Consider the following 21,157-nt stretch of genomic DNA (forward strand, 5'->3'; position numbering starts at 1 on the left):
GCACTGGACCAAGTCATTACAAGTAACGTTGTGCGTCAGGCGTCACTTTCCTTCTTTGATGCGTGACGTGCTCAATTCGGCACAGGGACAGCGGCAGTGAAATGTACGTGGCTCGCTTCACACACCACGCAGGGCAGCGTTTAACACACACGCTACTTTTAAAAGCTGCTTCGGCAGAAATCCCAGTGTCGGTGTCTACGTAAGCGTAGGCACCAACACTGAAATCTTTTTTTGTTCTTATGTGTATTGTCCTCAGTTCTATTCACTCTATCAGACTTTGGTGTCACAAGCCCTATGTTCAACTTTGATGGACTTCAGATGGTTAGCGCATGCAGTGGGAGTGTGTAGCGCAGAGTAAATTTATTGGTTTGACAGCACTCGGCAACTGAAATGCTCCCTAATCGTATGCGGCCTGAAGCGACAGCATCTAATGAGTTTGTACTTGAATCTTGCATCACCTAATTCTGCATCATAACTTCTAAAATGTCGATTTACAAGCGCTGGTTGCAAATTAGGCAACAAATGAAGCGAAGTAAAATTTCGCAAGTCAAGCAATACGACTGGGACTGCGTAAAATTATGCTATCCACATGACAGCCTGATCATTGACAGCTTTTAACATTGATATACCATTGGCTAAACGTGAATAAGTGTTCTTATTTTGCACGTGCTCTATATATTCGAAAGTTCCAGAAGCTCGGATGATAAACTTTATAATCAAACAAAATTGAAAGAACAATTATGAATTTACCTGCCCATTATAACAAGCTCATTTTGCAATTAAAGTGCTAACGCTCTTGTTCACAGTGTGCAGATTATCAAAAGACGTGTATGCGCACGAACAGCACAAAAGCCTATTAAAGATTGCATGGTATATTTTGTAACTTCCAACGCTATTGGCCTATTGTGAATGCTGCTATAGATGTGCTCACTGCTTCCAACTTGATGTTTCATTATTCTGCAAATATAGCGCTGTGCACAACCCCTTATGGTAATGCAGCCATCGCGTCTAAGCAGCTGGTGATCCATACATAAAGTAACAAAGAAACATAGCAACATAGCAGCTGTCACTCACTGTGAAACGAATCAGTCATTTGGTTCAAACTGTCGGGCTCATACTATCTTTCTACGATGAGAGATTATATGCCATTTATTTAGCTGCCTTACAGACCTACATAAAGAAAGTCTGTACCTCATAACTAGCTACGTTACTTCAATTGGTCTTGACACAAATTCAGGACCAACAGGGCAATTTATGCTGTTGCATGGTGCGTGTATCCGTGATCAAAACAGCCAAACATGTCTTTGTGAGTTTCAAGCAACAAATGAGGGAAGTGTGTGTGATAGTGATTTCGATATTATTTTGTAAGTGAATCGATACCAAAGGAGGACATAGTTAATATTGATAACGTCTGAAAGTTTTACGTCCACAAACCCTAGTGTAATTATGAGAGACGCATTAATGAGGGGCTGTGCAAACTGCGATGACCTGGCGTTCTCTAATATGGATTGACATCGAGCAGTATGTGCGCAGTATATGATTGTGGTATGGTATCTCACCTCCAATTTATGTGTCACTGCTGCACTCGTGATACAACCCACCACTTTCGGGTTAGCAGGGCACAGGGCTTATATATTCGCGAGCTGCTCGGTGTCCAAAGGTTCTTTTTCTGGCAAAATAAGTAATTAAGGAAGAAACAATACCAGTAGCTTCCTACTCGTTGTTCCGAAACTTCACTTGCTCTCCCATACATAGGCACGAAGGAGGATTTCTTCAAATGAAGTACATTGTACATATAAAATTGGAAATATTTCGTAGAGCTTCTACATTTATGCATATTCAATGCGTGCAGATCTGTCGTGCAAAGTGCCAAAAAGAGCTGAATTGCCACACTGCTCAGCAAAATAAACGAGTACAGCAGGAAGGCAGTACCACTGGTGTTTGACGGTTTATTCAGTTAAGTCCATCCAAATGTCAGTACAACTCGGCGTGTCAACGCAGCTGCATCATCCAGAGCTTCAATGTTGGAAGGATGAGCGGCCACTACATCCCAAGCACAGGCCTAAGAAGTAAAGGATAGGACGAAGCCTTAGTCTAAGCGTAATATATGTTCCGCGAAGTCATATGGATTTTTTATTTTCTCATCGACACGTTTCCAGAAACCAAGGTAGAGAAACATACCAAGGCATTCGCGGCAACTTCCCTGTGTGCTTTCGTCAAATTGAGACGTGTGTAATGGGGCGAGCTCTGTGGGCAGAGAAACGTAATGTTTCTACTATAAGTGCTGCGCAAACCAAAACAAGAACGTGCTAGTACACAAACACGCTGCCAAGTTTCAAACCGCACCTTAATTTATGAGGGCTACAATTTTGTCATTATTGCCTTCACGCACTAATTTTATTAGGGAAAAGTTTTAACAGGTTGTTTAAAGAAGTGGGTCTGAGAATAAAAAAAAACGAAATAGTTTCTCCTGCTTCCGTAACAACGAATTTTTGTAATGGCAATTATCTTAGATGACTAGACAGAGCACTTACGTGTGCAAATCAAAACAGGTTCTTTTTCATTAGCACTGACGGATAGTAGGTTAAATGGGAATATTTTTTGCGAAGAGGCAATTACCCCTAATAGACTTCAGAAAATCAACCTCTGGTGTGTAGTGCGGAGCAATGAGACTTATCCAAATTGACTGGCCAAGCATAAACGAAATTTTGCATAAGAGCAACTACGAGACCACCTGAATGACGTTCCTGGTCACGACAATGACTGCAGTGGTATTAGTTTATCTGCAGTTGTCAGCGTACACGCGTCACAGAGGCTGTAATTTGAAACTTAACTAGTACAACCATGAAACTACATCAAGTGATGGCCACTGCAATCATGCTTGCTAACTCAGAAAGTTTCGGGAGAGTAAGACAAGTGTGCTTTTCTAAGCTTCCACTTCTATGTCATGAACGAAATTGGTAAGATTCGATTAGTCGTTAAGAAATACCAGAGACAACTAGTCTTTTTTTTTTGCAGGAAAGGCTGCAATTTTACCATTTTACCTGATCGCCTGTCTCCACTAATCAAGAAGTTGTCTAGCTGAATTAAATGAACCGGAAAAAAAAACTATGGAGGCAGCGTGAATATATTTTTGTCCCTACTTTTGAGAACTTTTATGCACATTTATTGAGACCCTCAGTAAATTAGCGCTGCCTGTGAGTTTGCGGTAATTTATCATGCATTTTAATGTATGTTATGAAATCACAGCTCTACTTACCTCGTTACGAACCGGTTGTAAGATACAGTCGTATGACTAAAAAAAAAAACACTTACTGCTTTAATTTTTAAGTTGTACTATGACGTCGCATATACATTCTAATTACTGAAGAAATGGCCTTTTGAATCAGGAGCTTTATGTCGCCGCACCAGCTCGATTCGCACACCTACCCCAGTCCTAAGATGCTATCCCGTCAGGTTGCGCTAACTCCCTGTATTAGAGTTGTCAAACAATCCCAGGCAGTGGGCCGTAGTCACGGAGAATTCAGGCCCGCGTGGGTCAAGTCAGGGAAGATTGTAAGAGCCCTTAAACAAGATAGTTCTTTGTACACATTGTGCGCAAACGTCACGATTCAAAATAAAACATTTACCGTATATTAATATGGGTCATGTCGCTGACTCTCCAAAATATAGGGCAACGGATCAATAAGACACAAGAAGGGCGCACACACACCGAAGCATTGTCATTCAAGAGTGAATGTTATTCCTTTTTCTGGACGAATATAAACAGAAACAAGAGCGATGGTAGAAGATCACTTCTTACAATCTCATTTGTATTTTTTTCTTGGTTTTCTTAATTCATTAGTTCTTTTTTGTTCACGTTTTTTGTACGTTTTCCTCCACAAGTGGGCATAAAATTCATTGTTCACAATTAGTGCTTAGGCGTGTGTACCTTTGTTGTGTCTGATAGGTCATTTGAGCTATATTGTCCACAGTCATGCTTTACCAACACGCGCTGTCTTCAACCTTAGGGTCATTTCAATACGAGAGTTGGGGCCATAATATCATTCAACAACATGTGGACACTGACCTTGATATTGAGCGAAATGTGGACGCAGATTCTGATATAGTGTTCTAAAGACGATAGTCTTTCGGGGTATACTTCGACGCTGAAATTCTGGTCTATCTGTCTGGTTGTTTCTCTGTCGATTGCTTCAGCCACCCGAGTGTAAATTTGACCCCTTGCTGAACGCCCACCAATCTTGATCTCCTGGCTGCGTTTATACTAATGGATACTGTCAATCAGAAACAAATATTGCGCATGCTTGGGCGCCACATCTTCAAGTAGGTATCAGGTAGTGCGCGTCTTAGATATTGCAGAGTTACGTAATTCTAAAGACCGCAGTGTTTATAACGCTGCGCTGACAATGCAAATCCATGGAGGAAAAAGAGGGTGCTTTTTACACTTCACTAGAACCACATGGTGCTGCCACCTACCAGTTCCGATGTGTTCAAAAACAACTTTTGTTTCTCTGAACTACTGCCACATGGTGTTCACATATCTGACAGTGAACACAGCGCCTCCACACAGAAGACTAACGTCTTTCGGCGTTCTTTGAAGAAAAGGATGCTGATACAATGCCAATTTTTCGTTTCATAGTTCTGCTTCAACTGGCGGTGACTATATGCGGCGCCTCATGCAAACAATGCTTTATCCACCAGTCACTTCTGTCTGGCTCACGGACGCACTTGTTTACTATGAAAATATCAAACGATTGTGGGAAAAACACACCGACGTGTGGGGCACGGACCACAAGCAAGAAGCTCGTGGGATCGTGTGTATGAGAGTTCTGCCCTACACTTTTCATGAGACGCGCTCTCAGATTGTGATGTGCTATGGTAGCACCGCTTCCACTATTAGCAGCTTAGCTGCTTTGTATCTTTTTAAAAACAGTTACCAAACAAAATATTCATCTTCAGTTTAGAATCGCATTGAAGGGGCGACGACTTGTAAAAGGTGGCGCACAACAGCGCCCCTGTAGTGGACGTTGTTTTTATAGTCGTCCTCCCTCAGTGCGACGCTAATATTAAGATGGATTCGTACCAACTTGCTCTAGTTTCTATTCTCATGGAGCAAAATGTTCGTGTCATGACGTCGCCGATGAGTTCAGCTAAACCAGGAAAAGTGTGTGACGTGAGAAGATGAGGGTTACTGCGAAGGCTCTCCTGGGCCTTGTTCGCATGGGCGCGCAACGTGTTCACGCTTTCTTGCAGGTACTGTGGCTGCTAGGGTGACGAGGCCATTCCTGAAGCTTAGCTAACTGATTTTGTTTTGTTCGCGTGCTGTGAAAAGAACAGATTGAATGTGACCGATTTTTTTCTCAATAAGATTAAATTATATCAGCAAACGTAAACGTAAGGTCTTCTTTTATACATGTGATTATTACTAGGAAAGAAGACACATACGTTGTGTGAAGTCGACATGTAACGTTAACTTTATTTGACAAATGGAATATGCAAATAATGAGAAAACTTTAATCCAAGAAAAGAATACCTGAGCTCATGTGAAACTTAGTAAGAATCAAGAGCAGCTCATACGCACTTTACACAATCACGCATGTTATGACACCTAATATAAGTTTTTCAGATCTTTAGTACCAAAAAAACAGATTTTCAAAGAAAAATGAAAGTCTCGATGCAAAAAAAAGTTGTTGAACAGCGAACACCTTTGAAACAATGTTTTGGCTATTTTTCTTGTTTTCTTCAAGGCATTAAAGAAGAAAGGTCTGCTTGTGAAAATGTTGGCCTCTGTGAGACATTTTCTCTTTAACGATTTCTCAAAGCATCAGAAGTCCATCAGATCTATTTCATTGCCAGTATGAGAAGCAAATAGCCACACAGTGTCAAATGGGCTATATGAACCTATATTAATAGGGAAGAGGCTACAACGACTTACCATCATTTAGTACAAGCCATAGGTAAAAATTAAAAAAAAAACTGTAGCTGTGTCAACACACAATCGAGTCTCTCATGAAACTTATTTCGTAGACAACAGCTAGACTCTCGTCATCTCAAGTGTGTCTAGCGACACTGCGCTGTACAGTCATGCTTGCAGAAAACTAGGTTCACCCACCTACTCACGAGAAGTAAATAACTACTGATTTGACGTGTGGGGTTTAACGTCCCAAAACCACCACATGATTATGAGAGACACCGTAGTGGAGGGCTCCGGAAATTTCGACCACGTGTGTGTTCTTTACCGTGCACCCAAATCTGAGCACACAAGCCTACAAAGAGTAAATAACTACTCAAATAATGGACCCAGGTACTTCTGCTGAATCGTTCTACCCTGAAAATCTCAAATATTCCGCGGAACATTAAATCCCTCGGTTATCACATCACAGCACCAGTCAAAAAATACGATGCGCAGATTTAGCCACTTTCGTATAATCTATCGTTAACCTGCTCGACGTGGCTCACTGCAGCTTCCGTTTTGTGCCCACCGCATATTATGCCTTATATTTCTCGTATTAAAACTTGGCATGCTAAGTTAACTTATGAGGCAATTGACTGCGATCAAACTTGTGACATCACTAAGCGAGTGGCAATGAGGAGCGGAGACAAGCGATACACACACGTCTTCAGCACTTCGCCTGATTTATAGTTGACAAGCTTAGAAATAAGAGCAAATGATCCACAAGGTATATGTTTTTTAAAGTACCATTCGATTTGTAAAACCTGGTGAAATACAATAGGTGCGCACATCCACAAACCCTCAATTCCTTCAGACAGATCTTATTATGTCCGGCAACCACTACCAGCGCACATGTTCCTTGAAACCCCAACTGACGCCTAGTATCCATGGCCACTTCGCCTTTCACTGGTATTGAATTGGTGCTGAGTTGGCGCTGAGTGAAACGTCACCACCAGCAACATGTTGTTGTCTCCCGACATGACACTCATGTGAATCATTGTCAAGCTATAAGGAATTACCATTGCTTCTAATTTACTGGCTCCCATCGCGCAACATCGCTTACATCATGGAACAGACAAAGCGTAAAGACTAGCACTGCCCGGGCAACATTCATCATCATTGCTTTCAATGCAGATTTCTGGCGTATATATGCCTTTTACTAGAAAATGTATACAGAGCGATGGTATCTCTCTCCGGATAGTGCTTGATAAAATATTCCTTGGTATGTGGCGTATTTTATGAAAGAATGCTAATCCTAAAGTGCTGCGTATCTCCAAAATCCGATGAAGTGTTCTGTTCCAGACTTGTTGTAGTTTGATTAGTTGTATTTCAATGGCTGCATAATGCTTATAATAATCTCTGGAGTCTATGGCCGAATATATTACTTGAAACAGCTTACCTGCCTCAGGGTGTCCTTCTGAATCAGGGATTTGCATGCGTTGTATATAGAGCAGCCAAGCTTCAAAACCTGTGAGGAAAGATAAAAAAAAATTATGTTTAACGTCATGGAAAAAGCAAAGCAAGGACAATCGTCTCAAGAGGACCTTTTTTTTCCCTGTTTATTTTTTTGCACTGTCTCCCTGTACACTTGTCTATATTATTCGAGCTCTAGTGGCTTTCTCTTCAAAATCCTTCCTGATATGCCAAAGGCTACAGCGTTCAACGCTACCTAAGTAACGCGCAGTCCGCCTCGGAGTCCTTCCACAAGCTATTGATCTTGCACCAGCTATCAAGAATGACGTCACAGGATGGTTTACCGATCACTTGCACAAACCGAGTTTCGCAAACCCTGCACAGGACTACTTCATTGTTGTAGAAGCGAAGCACTTGTTTGGCTACCCTGTGTAACGCTGTCCCTCCACAGGTGTTGGCGCGGTGCCAAGTAGGTCACGCCACTGCTCCACGCAGATGTCACGCTCCTCTCGCAACGCACGCTGACGTCACTCTCTCTTTCTCGGCTGCTGCGCGCTTGCTGGGACGCCCGCAACTACCGTCTCGTCTGTTCACCCGCTACGCCTGCCGGGACCGCCGCTCGCTACACCGCCGACTCGTCGGTTCACGCGCAATAAACGTGACGCGCGCCTAACCTACGCATTGAAACATGCCTGTACGTGCCACCTAGAAGACCTAAGCCAGCCATCGCTTCAAACGAATCATACAGCGCTCACCGCAGCACCTTTGTTAGCGCCGTTCAAACTGTGACTCACCCGTAGGCAACCCTACTGCTTTGCATTCCGCCAGCCTTCCCTTTGTGAAGATGGTTTATTTTGTTTTTCTCCAATAAGGCATTGTTGGTCGAGTGATGTAGAATTTATGATCTATTTTTGTATTTCATATGCTGCACTGTACAAGAGTGTATTTGTGACTCGTAATTTTTGGAAAAGCTTTCAGCTGCTTTGGAAAATAGTGTAAATAAATGCAAAGTTGCGTTAATGCAAAAGCTGTGAAAGTAGTGTAAAGTGTGATGTGTGATAATATTGTGTTGAGTAGAGACCAGATTTTAGGCAAATGCCGGTTTCATCGCTTATGTTCCTATCGTGCCAATTTTGTCTAAAAACCTATGTTGTGGATTAGGCACTTCTATTTCATTCCGATTCAATTCTGGGGAATTAAACTTGCCGTAATCCCATTGTTTTCAACTTATCGGAAAAAAAGAAACTTCGCTCATTCACACTCCAGAAATGGTCAGGCAGAATAATTCAAATACGACAATTTGTAAACGTTGATAAGCTTTTGTGAGGGAGGCTTATATCACTTAAATTTTGTTTGTGGTGTCCGCGTTCATGTCGGCGGCGATGGTCATGTGTCAAAACCAGTGTTGTCTGTCAGCGCAAAACTGCGGAGGGTGAAGAGCGAAACAAAAACAATCGGTATAACACCAAAGTGAAACGTGTCGTTGCAGAAGTACTTCAGCGTTCATTGTGCACTGTTTCAGCACAGGAATAACTGCTACAGCAACTAAATGCAATATAACGCGAAGAACGGCAAGCAGCTCTAAACTTGCAGCACACACCCCAAGCAGAAAATACTCATGAAATGAGCCTACACAGGACAAGCGCAGACAAACAATTGTCAAAGCTCGACAACTGAAGCACGCTGCTCAAAGAGAACGAAAGACACACAAAATGAACATAGAGGTATGCACAGGAGAAGCGTGAAACACTGTCACAATTGTTACTTCGTGTGTGAACAGCGCGCTTCCTTCGTAAACAACGCCGCGGCAGCCACCGAAGAGACGTTCGAGCTCTCGTTAACTACTATAACTTGCGGTGGAAGCGAAGGAGGTAAAAAGCACCGAATCTGAAGACAAGTGCGCTAAAGCGCGAGTGCGTGAGCCAGCACGCCATCGAACATCTATACGCCCTTTCCCCAGCCGCGTGGAGCCGCGCGGTGCGCACGGTGGCACAGCACGAGGAGCTTGCGCGATCCCAAAGTGCGCCCGCCGTGCCATCTCGCTACTGATGACCAAAACGCGCTGAAGTTGCTCAGCTACGAGGACCGCCAGTGCTACATGACGTATACAAGCCTTTCGCGGTTAAAAACGTTGTGAAGGGTCACTATGTGGCCTTGTGGTTGGCGTCGCGTGAAGATGAACGCGAGGTCACTGGTTCGACGCCCGTCTGCGAAGCTTTCCTTCTCGTTTTTTTTGTTTGCAATTTGTTAGTATATATTTTAAAACGTCATATCCGTGACGGAAATACGCCAGAGAAGGTTTGGTTGACCCTGGTGTGAAACACCTTCGTGTTAAAAAAAACAGTAAAATTTAACTGGCGTGCTGCGCGTTGCAGGCACGTCTGCAAGAATCTATATTTCTGTGATTTACTGTGTCAGAAAATAATTTATATCAAGACGTAATATATCGCGAGGAGTCGATATAACAAATATATTAATCAGAGGTATAAGCATAGAATAGTTCATAGAAAGCGTTATCTTAACTGCGTAGAGAGTGATTGGTTGAATGCGTTTGTGTTTGATGAAATACATATAATGAGCAGCTGGAAAAATATTTACACATTCCTCAGTACGTATTTTGCAAAACAATTTGGGAAAGTTTGAAATCACCAATGCTACGCGAAAAGCAGCTCATTTCATAGTGGCGCTGTGTAGATGTGCACGGAGAAGTGAATTGAGACAATCTATTGAGGAAGGTGCTGGATTTGTCTGTTGGATCTCACTTCTCAACCAAAGGCTTAAACGAGGTCCAGGTTTTTTCAACTTTATAGATTCTGAAAGAATGATCAAAACAATTGTTTCATTCAATAACTGTTGTCTTTGTTTGTGGAAGTATTAAAGGGAATCGAGAAACAATTTCCAAGGTGAGAAAACCACTAAAATGCGCATAATATAAGTATTTGACGCAAAAGTAAAGCAGCATTGCTTCATATACTTACGGTTGCCATTTTGTCAGATGGTATTGTTTTAGCGTAGGCAACAAGTTCCTTCTTACATGCGCGCATTATGTCTCCAAAAAGAGCTTTTGCGTGAAATAGGCGAGGTCCCATACCTGTCGCAATGAAAAGTTTATGTTCTTTTCAGCCGTATTGCGGGAATTAAAATCTATATTAGCAACGTCGTAGTAACAAACATACACTTGAATGACCATTTGCTGCTTTTCTAACTGGTGTTTGTTTGTCAGAAAAAAAAGTGCCGGCAAGTGGATACCAGTGCCGGCACAATACTAACTTATACGAATTCTTGAAGTTCTACAAGCTTACTATCAAGCAAAACAGGAGGCCACATCTTATCGGCTTTCGAACCTCTGCAATATTACGTTCTTTTGGCTTTGAATGATATCTAACTCGCTACTCGGAACGCCGAGTCGTTACAATAGAAGCCTATATTTGTTAGCCTATGGCAGCCGCTTTGAAAATAGCGGCAAGAGAAATAAAGGGTAGATAGTAAAGTACATACACCTGTGGTGTAGCCAGGAGCTGGTGCACCAAGACCACGCCTCCCCACCCTCAAAGCCTTCTTTCGCATCGGCATACATAGCGAAAAATGACCATTTCAAGGGGGTGCCACACTGTAATCGAGGACGTCCTCAACCCCCTCTGTAAAAGTTTCTGCCTACGCTCCTGATAAGCGCGCATTGTCAAACAAACCAAATCAAATGAAATTTTATTTCAACATACGTAAAAAGGACGTTGAGCACAGTTAATTACAAACACCAAACATTTGACGTAGTCTATGGCCTTATTTCTGACACGTCAGCAACAGAACCAATTATAAAAACGGCTTAACGCTATAAGATGAAAATAATAGTATACTCATACTAGGAACATTCCACGTACACAAATATACAGACTTAAGCTTACCACACATGATTTACACGCTCAAAAGCTGAAAAGCAAGCAAACAAATGCTGGAAAAACAAATCTTGAGCTGCGGAACTTTGGCATTTATAGGTACATGTTCATTTTATTGCAGTTCTATTTCAGTATGAAACGTGCCATTGATGGACACAATATGGTCTAGGAATGAACAGTTACCTTAATTCAAACATTCTCCTATTGACCATTTTATGCTTTACAATAAACTCGCAATAAGTTTCAGGATGTCATTGGTGTTTAGAACACTGTTGCTTCTTATTATTTAGTTTTGTAAACGTGCGGCATTTATGGGCAATTTCTCTTTTCGTATAGATGACTAGCTGGCATTACTAGTGCAACGCATAGGCTCTTTGTGCATTTTATGCGGGGTATCGTTTGTCGGCCCCGACAATATGACAATATATGTATGACACAAACAGGAAATTGTGCTTAAGAAGCTGAATACTTTCTGGTAGGAACAAAAAAAAAACGTAACACGCGTAATATTTCAACAATCAGAAACATGCCACCCACTGTCAATTCTACGCGAATCTTCAGGGCATATGTAGCTCAAATAGCGTGCCTTGACATTTAAATGGAGGTACGGCAGGCAAAATAAAGTTATTGAAATGTACATTCAATCGAGCACAAATGTTTCACTTCTTCCCTTGAGTACGGCATTTATTTTATTGACTTTCATTTTTAATGACTTCACAGTGTCAAGGTGATACTTTTCACAGGGCATTATAGAATTTAGTCATATGATAGTGACAGAATTTCGTTGTCAATACTAAAATTTTGGTGTTGGGTCTATATGTAATAATTTTGCGTCTGTATCAATGCTCAATAAATCTTGTCTGTTTCTGCAAAAGAGCAAAAGCCCCAAACCACCTAATGTAATGCTGTTGCCATAAGTAGTTTCAGTTCCAATGCGTGACTATTAATAAGAGGTTTTTGCGCACGCTGCTGAAAACACTGTTACAACAAAGTCAGAAAAAAAACATTACAAGCAATATTAGTTCCATTCTTCTAATAAGTGGGGTATGGTTTATGCTGTCAAGTGCCTTCAAGTAGTCCACAGAAATGCGCAATTGACATAGGTGGTGTTTCAAAGATTATGATACTCATTTTGTTTTTATCTAAAAGTACCACTTCCGTATACTGACATCTCGCAAATCGAAATTGCTTAGGCCTACATGTCATTGATTTATAAGACACGTAAGCACCATGTATCTCGGCCTCAAGTAAGATGATGCGCTGGTGCTCGTGGGGCTATTTTCTATGGTCCTTCAGGGAGCACCGCGTTTTGACTTTATTCAAATTTAATCGCTCTCTTCAAGGTACTTAATACCCGACTTGAAAAGAATTACCGTATTTACCGCGTGCCAGTCGTGGTCATGTACGATTTGATCATTCCAGCGATTATAGGCGGCGCAGCGGAAGGTCGAAATGGCGGACGAGACGGTGATGTCGTGAGCATTTACGTCAGCGTCGCAGAGCGTGAAGAAGCGTTCATTGGTTCTTGGCTTCTGAGAGACCGAACTGCATCGCTGTTTTATCACCATGTGATAGCTTCGGAGCACGGCTAAATGGCGCCGCCTGCGTCGCTTGAATGACCGAATACTGTATGCAGAAGTTCATAGGGAATGTCTCGAATTATGTTGAATTGCCAAATTTCCTAAAATACTTATGTCGTGAACTCTTCGGTATTCAACTTTTTGAGATAAACCAATGACGTAAACGCAAACTAATTAATCAGCCGGTTCAATGGTGCTTTAGTTAGAAAGCTGTACGTCCACCGAGACATGAATAGATAAATAGATAGATAGATAGATAGATAGATAGATAGATAGATAGATAGATAGATAGATAGTTGGATAGGTAGATGGATAGATAGATAGATAGATAGATAGATAGATAGATAGATAGATAGATAGATAGATAGATAGATAGATAGATTCACAGTGTCGTCCGAAGCATTTTAACATTTGTATTGTTGTTCCTCTATTGATTTCTTCGGGGTTCTTGTAGTCTTCTCGTAGATCACGCACGCCCGCGCGTTCACCTGGTAGGAACTTCAAGTTATCGCTATAGGTTGGTGTTTTCTAAAAAAGTTTTCATCTAATATAGTTCATAAATAACGCGGCTGTGAGTCTGTTTAGCTTATTCTGTCCAGATTCATACATTCAGCATTTTTTCTGCATGTACGTAAGCAGTAATTTCTCAGTCTTGTAGTACATAATTATGATAATCATGTGTGAATACTTACGGACAATGAATCATACATACGCGAAATATGCTTGAATACTACTGGGTGTCAATAAATATTTATAATTTAGTTGCTGACAGAACCTTTCACTAACGATACGGTCCAATGCAAGACTCAATGAAATGAAATTAACGCTTTATATTCTACCCTAAAAAAAGAAAGAAAACTGTGCATATTTCAAAACATAGCATGCTTCTACTGTTTTGAAAGATTACACAGTGCTTTTACGAATGTTTTTGCTTTATGATACACCTCTATCGTATATTGCCGCATATGTATAATATGCAGATGTGCCTTCCTGCCGATGTCCCTGCCGTATTTATCAGTGGTGATACAGAGGTGGCACTCAAAACTTCCTGAAATGCAAAGTTGGTTTACGAGAAACGGCGACAATAAACGAGTGAGAAGAAAGAAGGGCTCAACGGCTGGAGCACATCTCACGTGGCAGTTGCGTATTGCAGGGTGTTCCATGATCTACCATGCATATTTCAAGGAAGAGTACCAGGAAAGCAGTTCTTTGCGCGTCCCACTTCCATACCTTTCGATGGCACCAATGATTGTCCGAGCGTTGTAATACATGGCAAATATGTAGAAAAAGAAGGTCGTTAATAGAAAAACTTCAGTTTCTCCACAAGCGTGAAACAATAAATACGATAGCAAAAAAACTATTGATATATGAATGACGGCTAGCAGCTAACCCGCATAGTCCCTGAGCTGGTGAAACCCTACGATCTGCTGTGTTGCAACTAAAAAAAAGCACAGGTTCAAAGAAAGAGAGCCGCTTCACACTTCGAAGAAACAATTGTGCTGCATCTCTCATCAATGCAAAGTGCGTGCTGAAGCTTTTACAACTGGCATATGTGGAAAGGTACTGGTCGTCTAATGAGGACTTTCTGTGGGTATGGAAGACATTATGCCAGTGCCGTATATGCATGGTAATGGCGATACTAGCGTACTACTTGATATGCGATTGTCCAAACACATCTACTAGCTGTCTATTTTGGCGTACCTTCATTGCTTAGAGGGAGCATCGGGAGTTCAGGGAAATAACAAAGCCTTTCAAGTTCAAAGCCTCTTACAACCATACGGTGACTGCCATGGCCGCCTCATTACGTGGGCAGCCCTTTCCACCTGGAGCAGCTCCTGAAGAATATTATCGAAATGTTTTATCAACATCTCGTCAGCCTTGTGAACTATACTTTCAGTTTATTGCTTTGCTAACATAGCTGTAGACATACAATGAACCACTTTTTAACGCTACGTTCACCAATAGAGGAATCTCGATCGCTGCTCTGTGTACTGAGGCGTAATATTAAGAATGACATTATGAAATAAAAAGAATTGTATGGCTAATCCTCAACCTACTATTTATCCTCTTGCCTTTGACAACATACGCAGACGTGAGAGAAGCTTTCAATAGGACGCTCTATAGTATACACAATATCAATATGTTTATTCATTGGTAAATCGATGGAATGGCGGAAAGCCAACTCTGTGTTATGCGTGCGCATAGGATGGATTTTTTAAGAATCAGCAATGAGGGCTAATAATGGATATTACATTCCACACACACCATGTAGCATACAATGTTCTCTCAAACGATGGTCACTTAATCACGCAACAAATATTCGGATAGTCTTACATCGAAACAAAACCAACAATATCAGCGTGAATCAGAGAGAGGATGGAAATAGCCTCTTGAGCTTTAACTTCATGCGTGTTTAAAGGCATCGGCTACCGCGATTGCTGATTTCGACCAGCTTTTTACTGTCGAGTTGCATATAAACATTCATGACTTGATATAAAACTGACGCCTGCATGCACAGTGGTTTGCCAGTAGGCATAACAATATTGTTATACTAGAAATTAAATTTTTTTTTTCATACGCACACTGTGCACTACAAGTAATAGGAACAATCGCTGTGAAATGGGCTTTTCAAAATGACACAATTAAAGCACTGCTTCATTTACCTATGGTGTGAACAGCCGTTTCTAGGATATAAAAGAGCTGGCCATTGCACGCATGTTCAGATATTTGCGGTGTTTAGATCACGCATCAAAAATATTGAAACTCGTGTATAGCGTTGTGACAGAGAGGAGGTCTACGAAAAAAGTGAAGCACGAATTGATCAGCGTCAAGTTCTATCAATAAAGAGAGGATACCATCGCATGCAACAGCACTTAATGACATCATGACAAATTGTGATAGTAGAAACCATAATGTCACTAATATTTATGGTCACTCTCTATAATAAATTTAGAACTACAGCTTCAATTAGTCAATGTCAATTGATCAAGCGTTTGCACGCTGCACACATACAACAAGATACACATAATTTTATCCCAAGATGAGGAGACAATGCCTATAACAAGTTCTTGCTAATGTTTGATATAAATCAGAGATTTTATTATTCAAAAACACATAATTTAATAAACAAAAGAAAGGGCGAGTGAGTCAGTCATATTAAAATTATGGCAGCTGATGGCCCTATTAGTTGCATTATTTATATTTGCAATAGCAGTTATATTGACACTCTTGGCTGGTTTTGGCCATCATCATCCCTGTGCTGTCCCGTATATGTATGTATACATATTTACATAGTTATGAAAGCCTCCAAAAATAATTCAGGATACTGTTTTCAAAGTGCAGTATCCAACGAAGGGCATCTGGAGCCGCAGAGCAAGCGCTAACTGCTGAACCACCAGAGTGCACGTCCTTGATCACTCAAGGAATTAGCTATTTATTCACAAAACTTACCTGTAATGGTACGCCGATCTCGTGTAAATACCCGCGTGTTCTCAGCATTAACAGCGAGATGGCGCAAAGGGCACGCTCAGCGTCCCACTCGTCGCGATAAGCGCTCGCCTCCCAGGCGTACTTTGCTCCTTCGAGGGGGAGGTGTAGACGCTCGTGCATGCTCCCACTTATCCTACTTTGTGGTGGTGAAGAATCGTTCGTTTTGCCATAACAACTACATGAACCATCTCCAATGGTTTTTGTCGTTGCCAAAGCTGCCACCATGCACCGTAGATGTATGTGTATTTATATATAGGAAAACTCAAGAAAGAAACAAATTGGCCCTGTATCTGCATGTTTCATTGCAGATGTCGTCGAAAGACGATAGTCTTGCGTCTGTCGAGATTGGAAAACTGTTTGTTTGATGTTCTTTGCGAGAAAATTGGTGAATTGTATTCTGAATGCGCTGTATGAGAGAATATCGATCCGTGCGGCGAAGGCGAACATGTTCATGGAGGCACGTTATCTGGCATGACATGAGCGTTATCTGGCAGTTATTTTCAAAAGTGAAGGAAAGCATGCGGACCTGTCTCGGAGACGGTAAGGTCAGGCCCCGGAAACTCTCAAGTTCAAGTGCTCGCCTATAGGGGGCGAAAAAATCAACCACAGCGCGTTTCTGTATCAAACACCTAGAGTGGATCTACTAACCTCTCTCGCCACTCGCGCTATCGCACTTTCTTGTAGAGGCGCCTTCGTCGGGGCCAAGTTTTATTTCAAAATGATCAAATACTACATGTTTGCGTACCGCTACACATAAAAAACATTTTGTTCTTCTAGCAAGTAGTTTTTCTTAAACATGTGCTGCGTCATCAACTTTTGTAATAGTTTTTGCTCCAGCTGACTCGATGTCAGTAGCAGCCTATTGACATAGTTATCCCCATTTCAAAGTTTGCGGCGGCCAACGGTTGCGACGGCTGGTACGTTCGGCTCATGGTACGTTCAGAGGTGTCTCGGACTGTTTCGTTTCGCTGTAAATATTTCGAGCCTCTGCCGACCGACACATTCCTTCTCATTCTGTTTATTTTGACTCGTTCAAATGCTTTCGCGAAGAGAATTCGAGTGACTTTCGGGGGACGAAGCGACTGTTTAAGCTTTCATCGGATGAACACCCGTTGCTAGCCCGGGGTGGTGAGTAGAAACCACTTCAGTTTTTTAAGGATGGTTGCTTGCGGGGCTAGTTGGTTCATTTCAACATATGTAGTTTTTTTTGCCAATGGCTGTGTAGGCGTCACACGGTGGCAGCGCATTGCAGTATTAAATTTTAAAATTGTTGAACGTCTCAATCTGTAACCGGAAAAACGTGCGTTACCTGCGGCGTGCATGGCTTCTTGTGGGAACGAGTCGCTGACTCAATAGTTATTTCTGAAGTTCTATTACCAGGTAACACCAACCAGGCCGTTGCGATAAAAGAAGGCAAATCAATAACTGTCGCCTCGCATGTGTCTTCTTAGCTAGCCCATATGTTAGTGCAAAAAACCTACTAGTTAGTAGTTTACTGCAGTCGCGTTTGAGAAACATCACATAATTATGGAGCTGGTTTTGCTATATTGTGACAAAGGAAGCGTGACATAAATGGGAAATACTTCTTTTTTTGCCACAGCCTCCTGGCCCACCTACCATGGAAGCGAATGTGTACAATTGGCTAGGAACCTGCTACATGACAGGCCTTGTGAAGAAGCAGCCCTGAGTGATATACGTGTTATGAGGTACCACTACATATATTTATAAAATACTGCTGTTTATTAATTAACTGATTTTATTTGTTTACTTTGAAAAATTTCATGCATTGATTATGAATTGATTTCATGCATTGATATCTGGTGATGTTACTTGTTTTTCCAGACTGCCATGCAATGACAGGATGACTACCCTCGCATGTCCACTCTGCCAGCAGGTTGAAACATCTGAATGTCCACTACAACAGGTCATCTCTGACCTCACACATGTAATGCTATATTTGTGCATGTTTTACCGTGCATATCGTGGAGAGGTGCTTTAGATTAGCTACAAGCATTGCCTGCCTACCGTGGCATAAAATGTAAACTTCAATAACGTTGAAACTGTAACACTACTAGTTAGATTGTGTGGCGCTGCTGAGCTCAACAACACACTGTTTGATCCCAGTCACTGTAGCGATATTTCGATGGGAGTGAAACGCTAAGACGCTAAGGGTTTGTTCGATTCGGCTGCACCACATGATTCATTTTACAAAGGGCTGCACTTCGCCATTAGTTTCAGTGGCGCAGCAATGGCATCTTCTAAATCTTGCCATTCATTTCAAAAAGCGCAGGAGGGGTACTGCACCAAAACTATTTCATGACCTTCCTGTACCTTCTGCTCTGACGGCGCTGGTTTGGTGGAGCTGCTCGCACAGCTTAACTAACAAAATAGCATTACACGTAGATGCTCTACCCACCCCTATAATTGTGGCGTGTTTTGCCAAGATGTTCGCACCTCAATAAATTAAGCGAACAAAAATAAGGATTTCACGTTGTCGGCACCTTGTCATTCACCTGTGATGCCGCACCGCTGAACTCCTGCCGCACAAGTTCTGAACTTCTCGTGAACAGCTTCGAACCAGTTCGCATTGGTGCAGGTGAACTAAACTAACCCTTAAAAGATGGAAGCTTGAAAATATGAAAATTATGATAAGATAAGGGGTCAAAGCAAATTTTTCGACAAGCATTCTTGTCTCCTGCGAGGCTACAATGTCATTTGTTTGAACCCCTGGAAGCCAGAATCAATCTAAATTCACCCACTACTGTACGACTCACGATCTCTTCATAGCTGGCATGTGAATCGTCGGAAATTATTATTTTCACTACATAACGAACACACCCACAGTGATGGGCATTAACAGGCTTTCCGACATTTAGTTGTGCCTTGTGACAGTTTACCAACAACACCCCGAACTGTTTTGTCTTAATTAACTGTGTTTAGCTCATACAAGTTTACAAAAAGATGCACCAAAGCTCATAAGACTGCACTCAGTTGCTTTAGCTTTGCACATATGTTCAGTCGGTTCCTAGAATAGTAAATAATAAAGGTGATGAGCAGTTGCAGCACAGCTTCCTCAAAGACGTGAATGGTGTCATGAAGAGCAAGATAGTGTTCATTGCATGTGGTACCATTTTTTCTGGCAGAAAAACGTTTCAGATTTCTTTGTGCACATCTGCTTTTGTTTAAATGAAGTTGTCATAATTATATTGTTTACCACTACGAAGTGAAAGTCTGTGCACTACGGTCATGAAAAAAAATCTAGAAAATCGCACATGTAGTTGAAACATACATGATCTTCACTTATCTACAGCCACACTGCAAGATAGTACGTATTTCAAGTCCTAATCTAAAAGTAGCAGAGAGAAAACAACTTCATTTTCAAGCACAAGTATACTGAAAAAGTAAACATAATAACAAGTGTGTAATAAATGTGACCTTTATTGATCCAGTATTCGGACAGATTCACATAATGTACCACCAATTGATTTCAGGAGCGCTTGCTTGCAAGAAAGTACTCAAGTTCTATGGGTATGTCTATGCAAAAAAAAAAGAAATTGTGCTCAGGGCTGAGCAGATAGTGTGATGTAAGAGTACCAACAAAGATGTACAGACAACAAAATTGTACAATGCATACAAGAAGCTTATTTTCTTAGAATTGGGCCTTTTCGATCTGTAAGCACACACCTCATAAGTGTCCCTTTAGCATACACGTTCGCTGCATACTCAGCAGACTGGTCATTACCTGCGACGAGAAATTCTAGCTGTGATAACTGTGTAACTTAACTCTAACAATAAGTGTAGCGAGCCTGAAATATTTTTAGGCCTATCCCCTAAATACATAATACTTATGATATGGGCTCACGGCTGAGTATTAAAACTATTGCCTACCCTCTCGCCACGACGTGACATTGCAGACTTGTGAAGTACTCAATGTAGGACTGCAGAGCGAGAATGATACAGAAATGCACGCATCCGCAATTGTTTATTTAACAAATTTAGCAAAACTACATTACGAGCTATCTATCGGTAATGTGCAAGTTTCCTTCCCGATTACACATCATGCATTCGCTTCAAGATCAACATTACGGGGCAAGCGCCGCATCTGACGGCAGTATCGGACCCTTGTCCTGAAGCCACGCTATTAAACTCGAGCGCCGCAACACAATTAAAGCGAGGTTCATTCAGCAATTTCGATATTCACTTATATGCATATGCTTGTTAGCTTTCAAGAGTCTTTACACATGGGTTGAAAGCTTTCGATATGTATGAGTGACTTGCTTTGTTCGGACCCGACCGCTACGTATTTGCATGTTATTTTGATACAACAGCATAAAGGTACAGTTTCCGTTCTCTAAACTGGTAGGTGTTCTGTGGTAAGGTGTAGAACGCAAAGCAACGGGCAGGTGCCACCACGGTGTGGTCTTGCAAAGTGTTTGAAACACTTGCCTTTTTTTAGCATCGCATTGCATTGTCATCGCAGCGTCATAAACGGTACTGTCCTAAAAATTTTCTATGTATGCCTTCTCTAGTATAAAGACACACATACAAAATATTGACGTGTTGTTATTGTACCTCAGATATAAGCGAGAACTGCTTTTTAATCGACAACCGCACAAGTATGAACGCCAAAATTTGAGCGAAAAATTGGGGGACCCTTAATCTTAACCTTTGGGAGTTGAACGGGATGGCAAAATCCGGCTCCTAAGGCAAGCCTACCTATTCCACGCCGCTTAATTTCTAACCTTGCTTGAACTTCTGATCTCGTGCACAAGACCGCATTGCCGAACGTCAGACCAGGAACCATTACCCCTTTCCATATTCCTCTCACA

At 41.6% G+C, this 21,157-nt stretch overlaps 1 protein-coding gene across 5 annotated transcripts in view; it reads right to left on the minus strand.

Annotated features, from left to right (window-relative positions):
* Window positions 1-1,925: 1,925 nt before the first annotated feature.
* The window catches only part of LOC119165656 (uncharacterized), a 29,652-nt gene continuing 10,420 nt past the window's right edge, over window positions 1,926-21,157 (minus strand). Inside the window, exons 2-7 of one of the 5 annotated variants that reach the window (XM_075872299.1) lie at window positions 13,973-14,069; window positions 10,345-10,457; window positions 7,353-7,421; window positions 3,260-3,295; window positions 2,182-2,247; window positions 1,926-2,062 (exon numbers count right to left, since the gene is read on the minus strand). In XM_075872299.1, coding sequence (XP_075728414.1) covers window positions 1,958-2,062; window positions 2,182-2,247; window positions 3,260-3,295; window positions 7,353-7,421; window positions 10,345-10,457; window positions 13,973-14,069 — 486 coding nt within the window. In that variant the 3' untranslated portion in view covers window positions 1,926-1,957. The remainder of the gene's footprint in view (window positions 2,063-2,181; window positions 2,248-3,259; window positions 3,296-7,352; window positions 7,422-10,344; window positions 10,458-13,972; window positions 14,070-21,157) is intronic. The other 4 variants (XM_075872302.1, XM_075872300.1, XM_075872301.1 and 1 more) reach the window with 4 other exon arrangements.

Source organism: Rhipicephalus microplus, chromosome 8 (genome assembly GCF_043290135.1).
Source record: "Rhipicephalus microplus isolate Deutch F79 chromosome 8, USDA_Rmic, whole genome shotgun sequence".
Classification (NCBI taxonomy): Eukaryota; Metazoa; Arthropoda; class Arachnida; order Ixodida; family Ixodidae; genus Rhipicephalus; species Rhipicephalus microplus.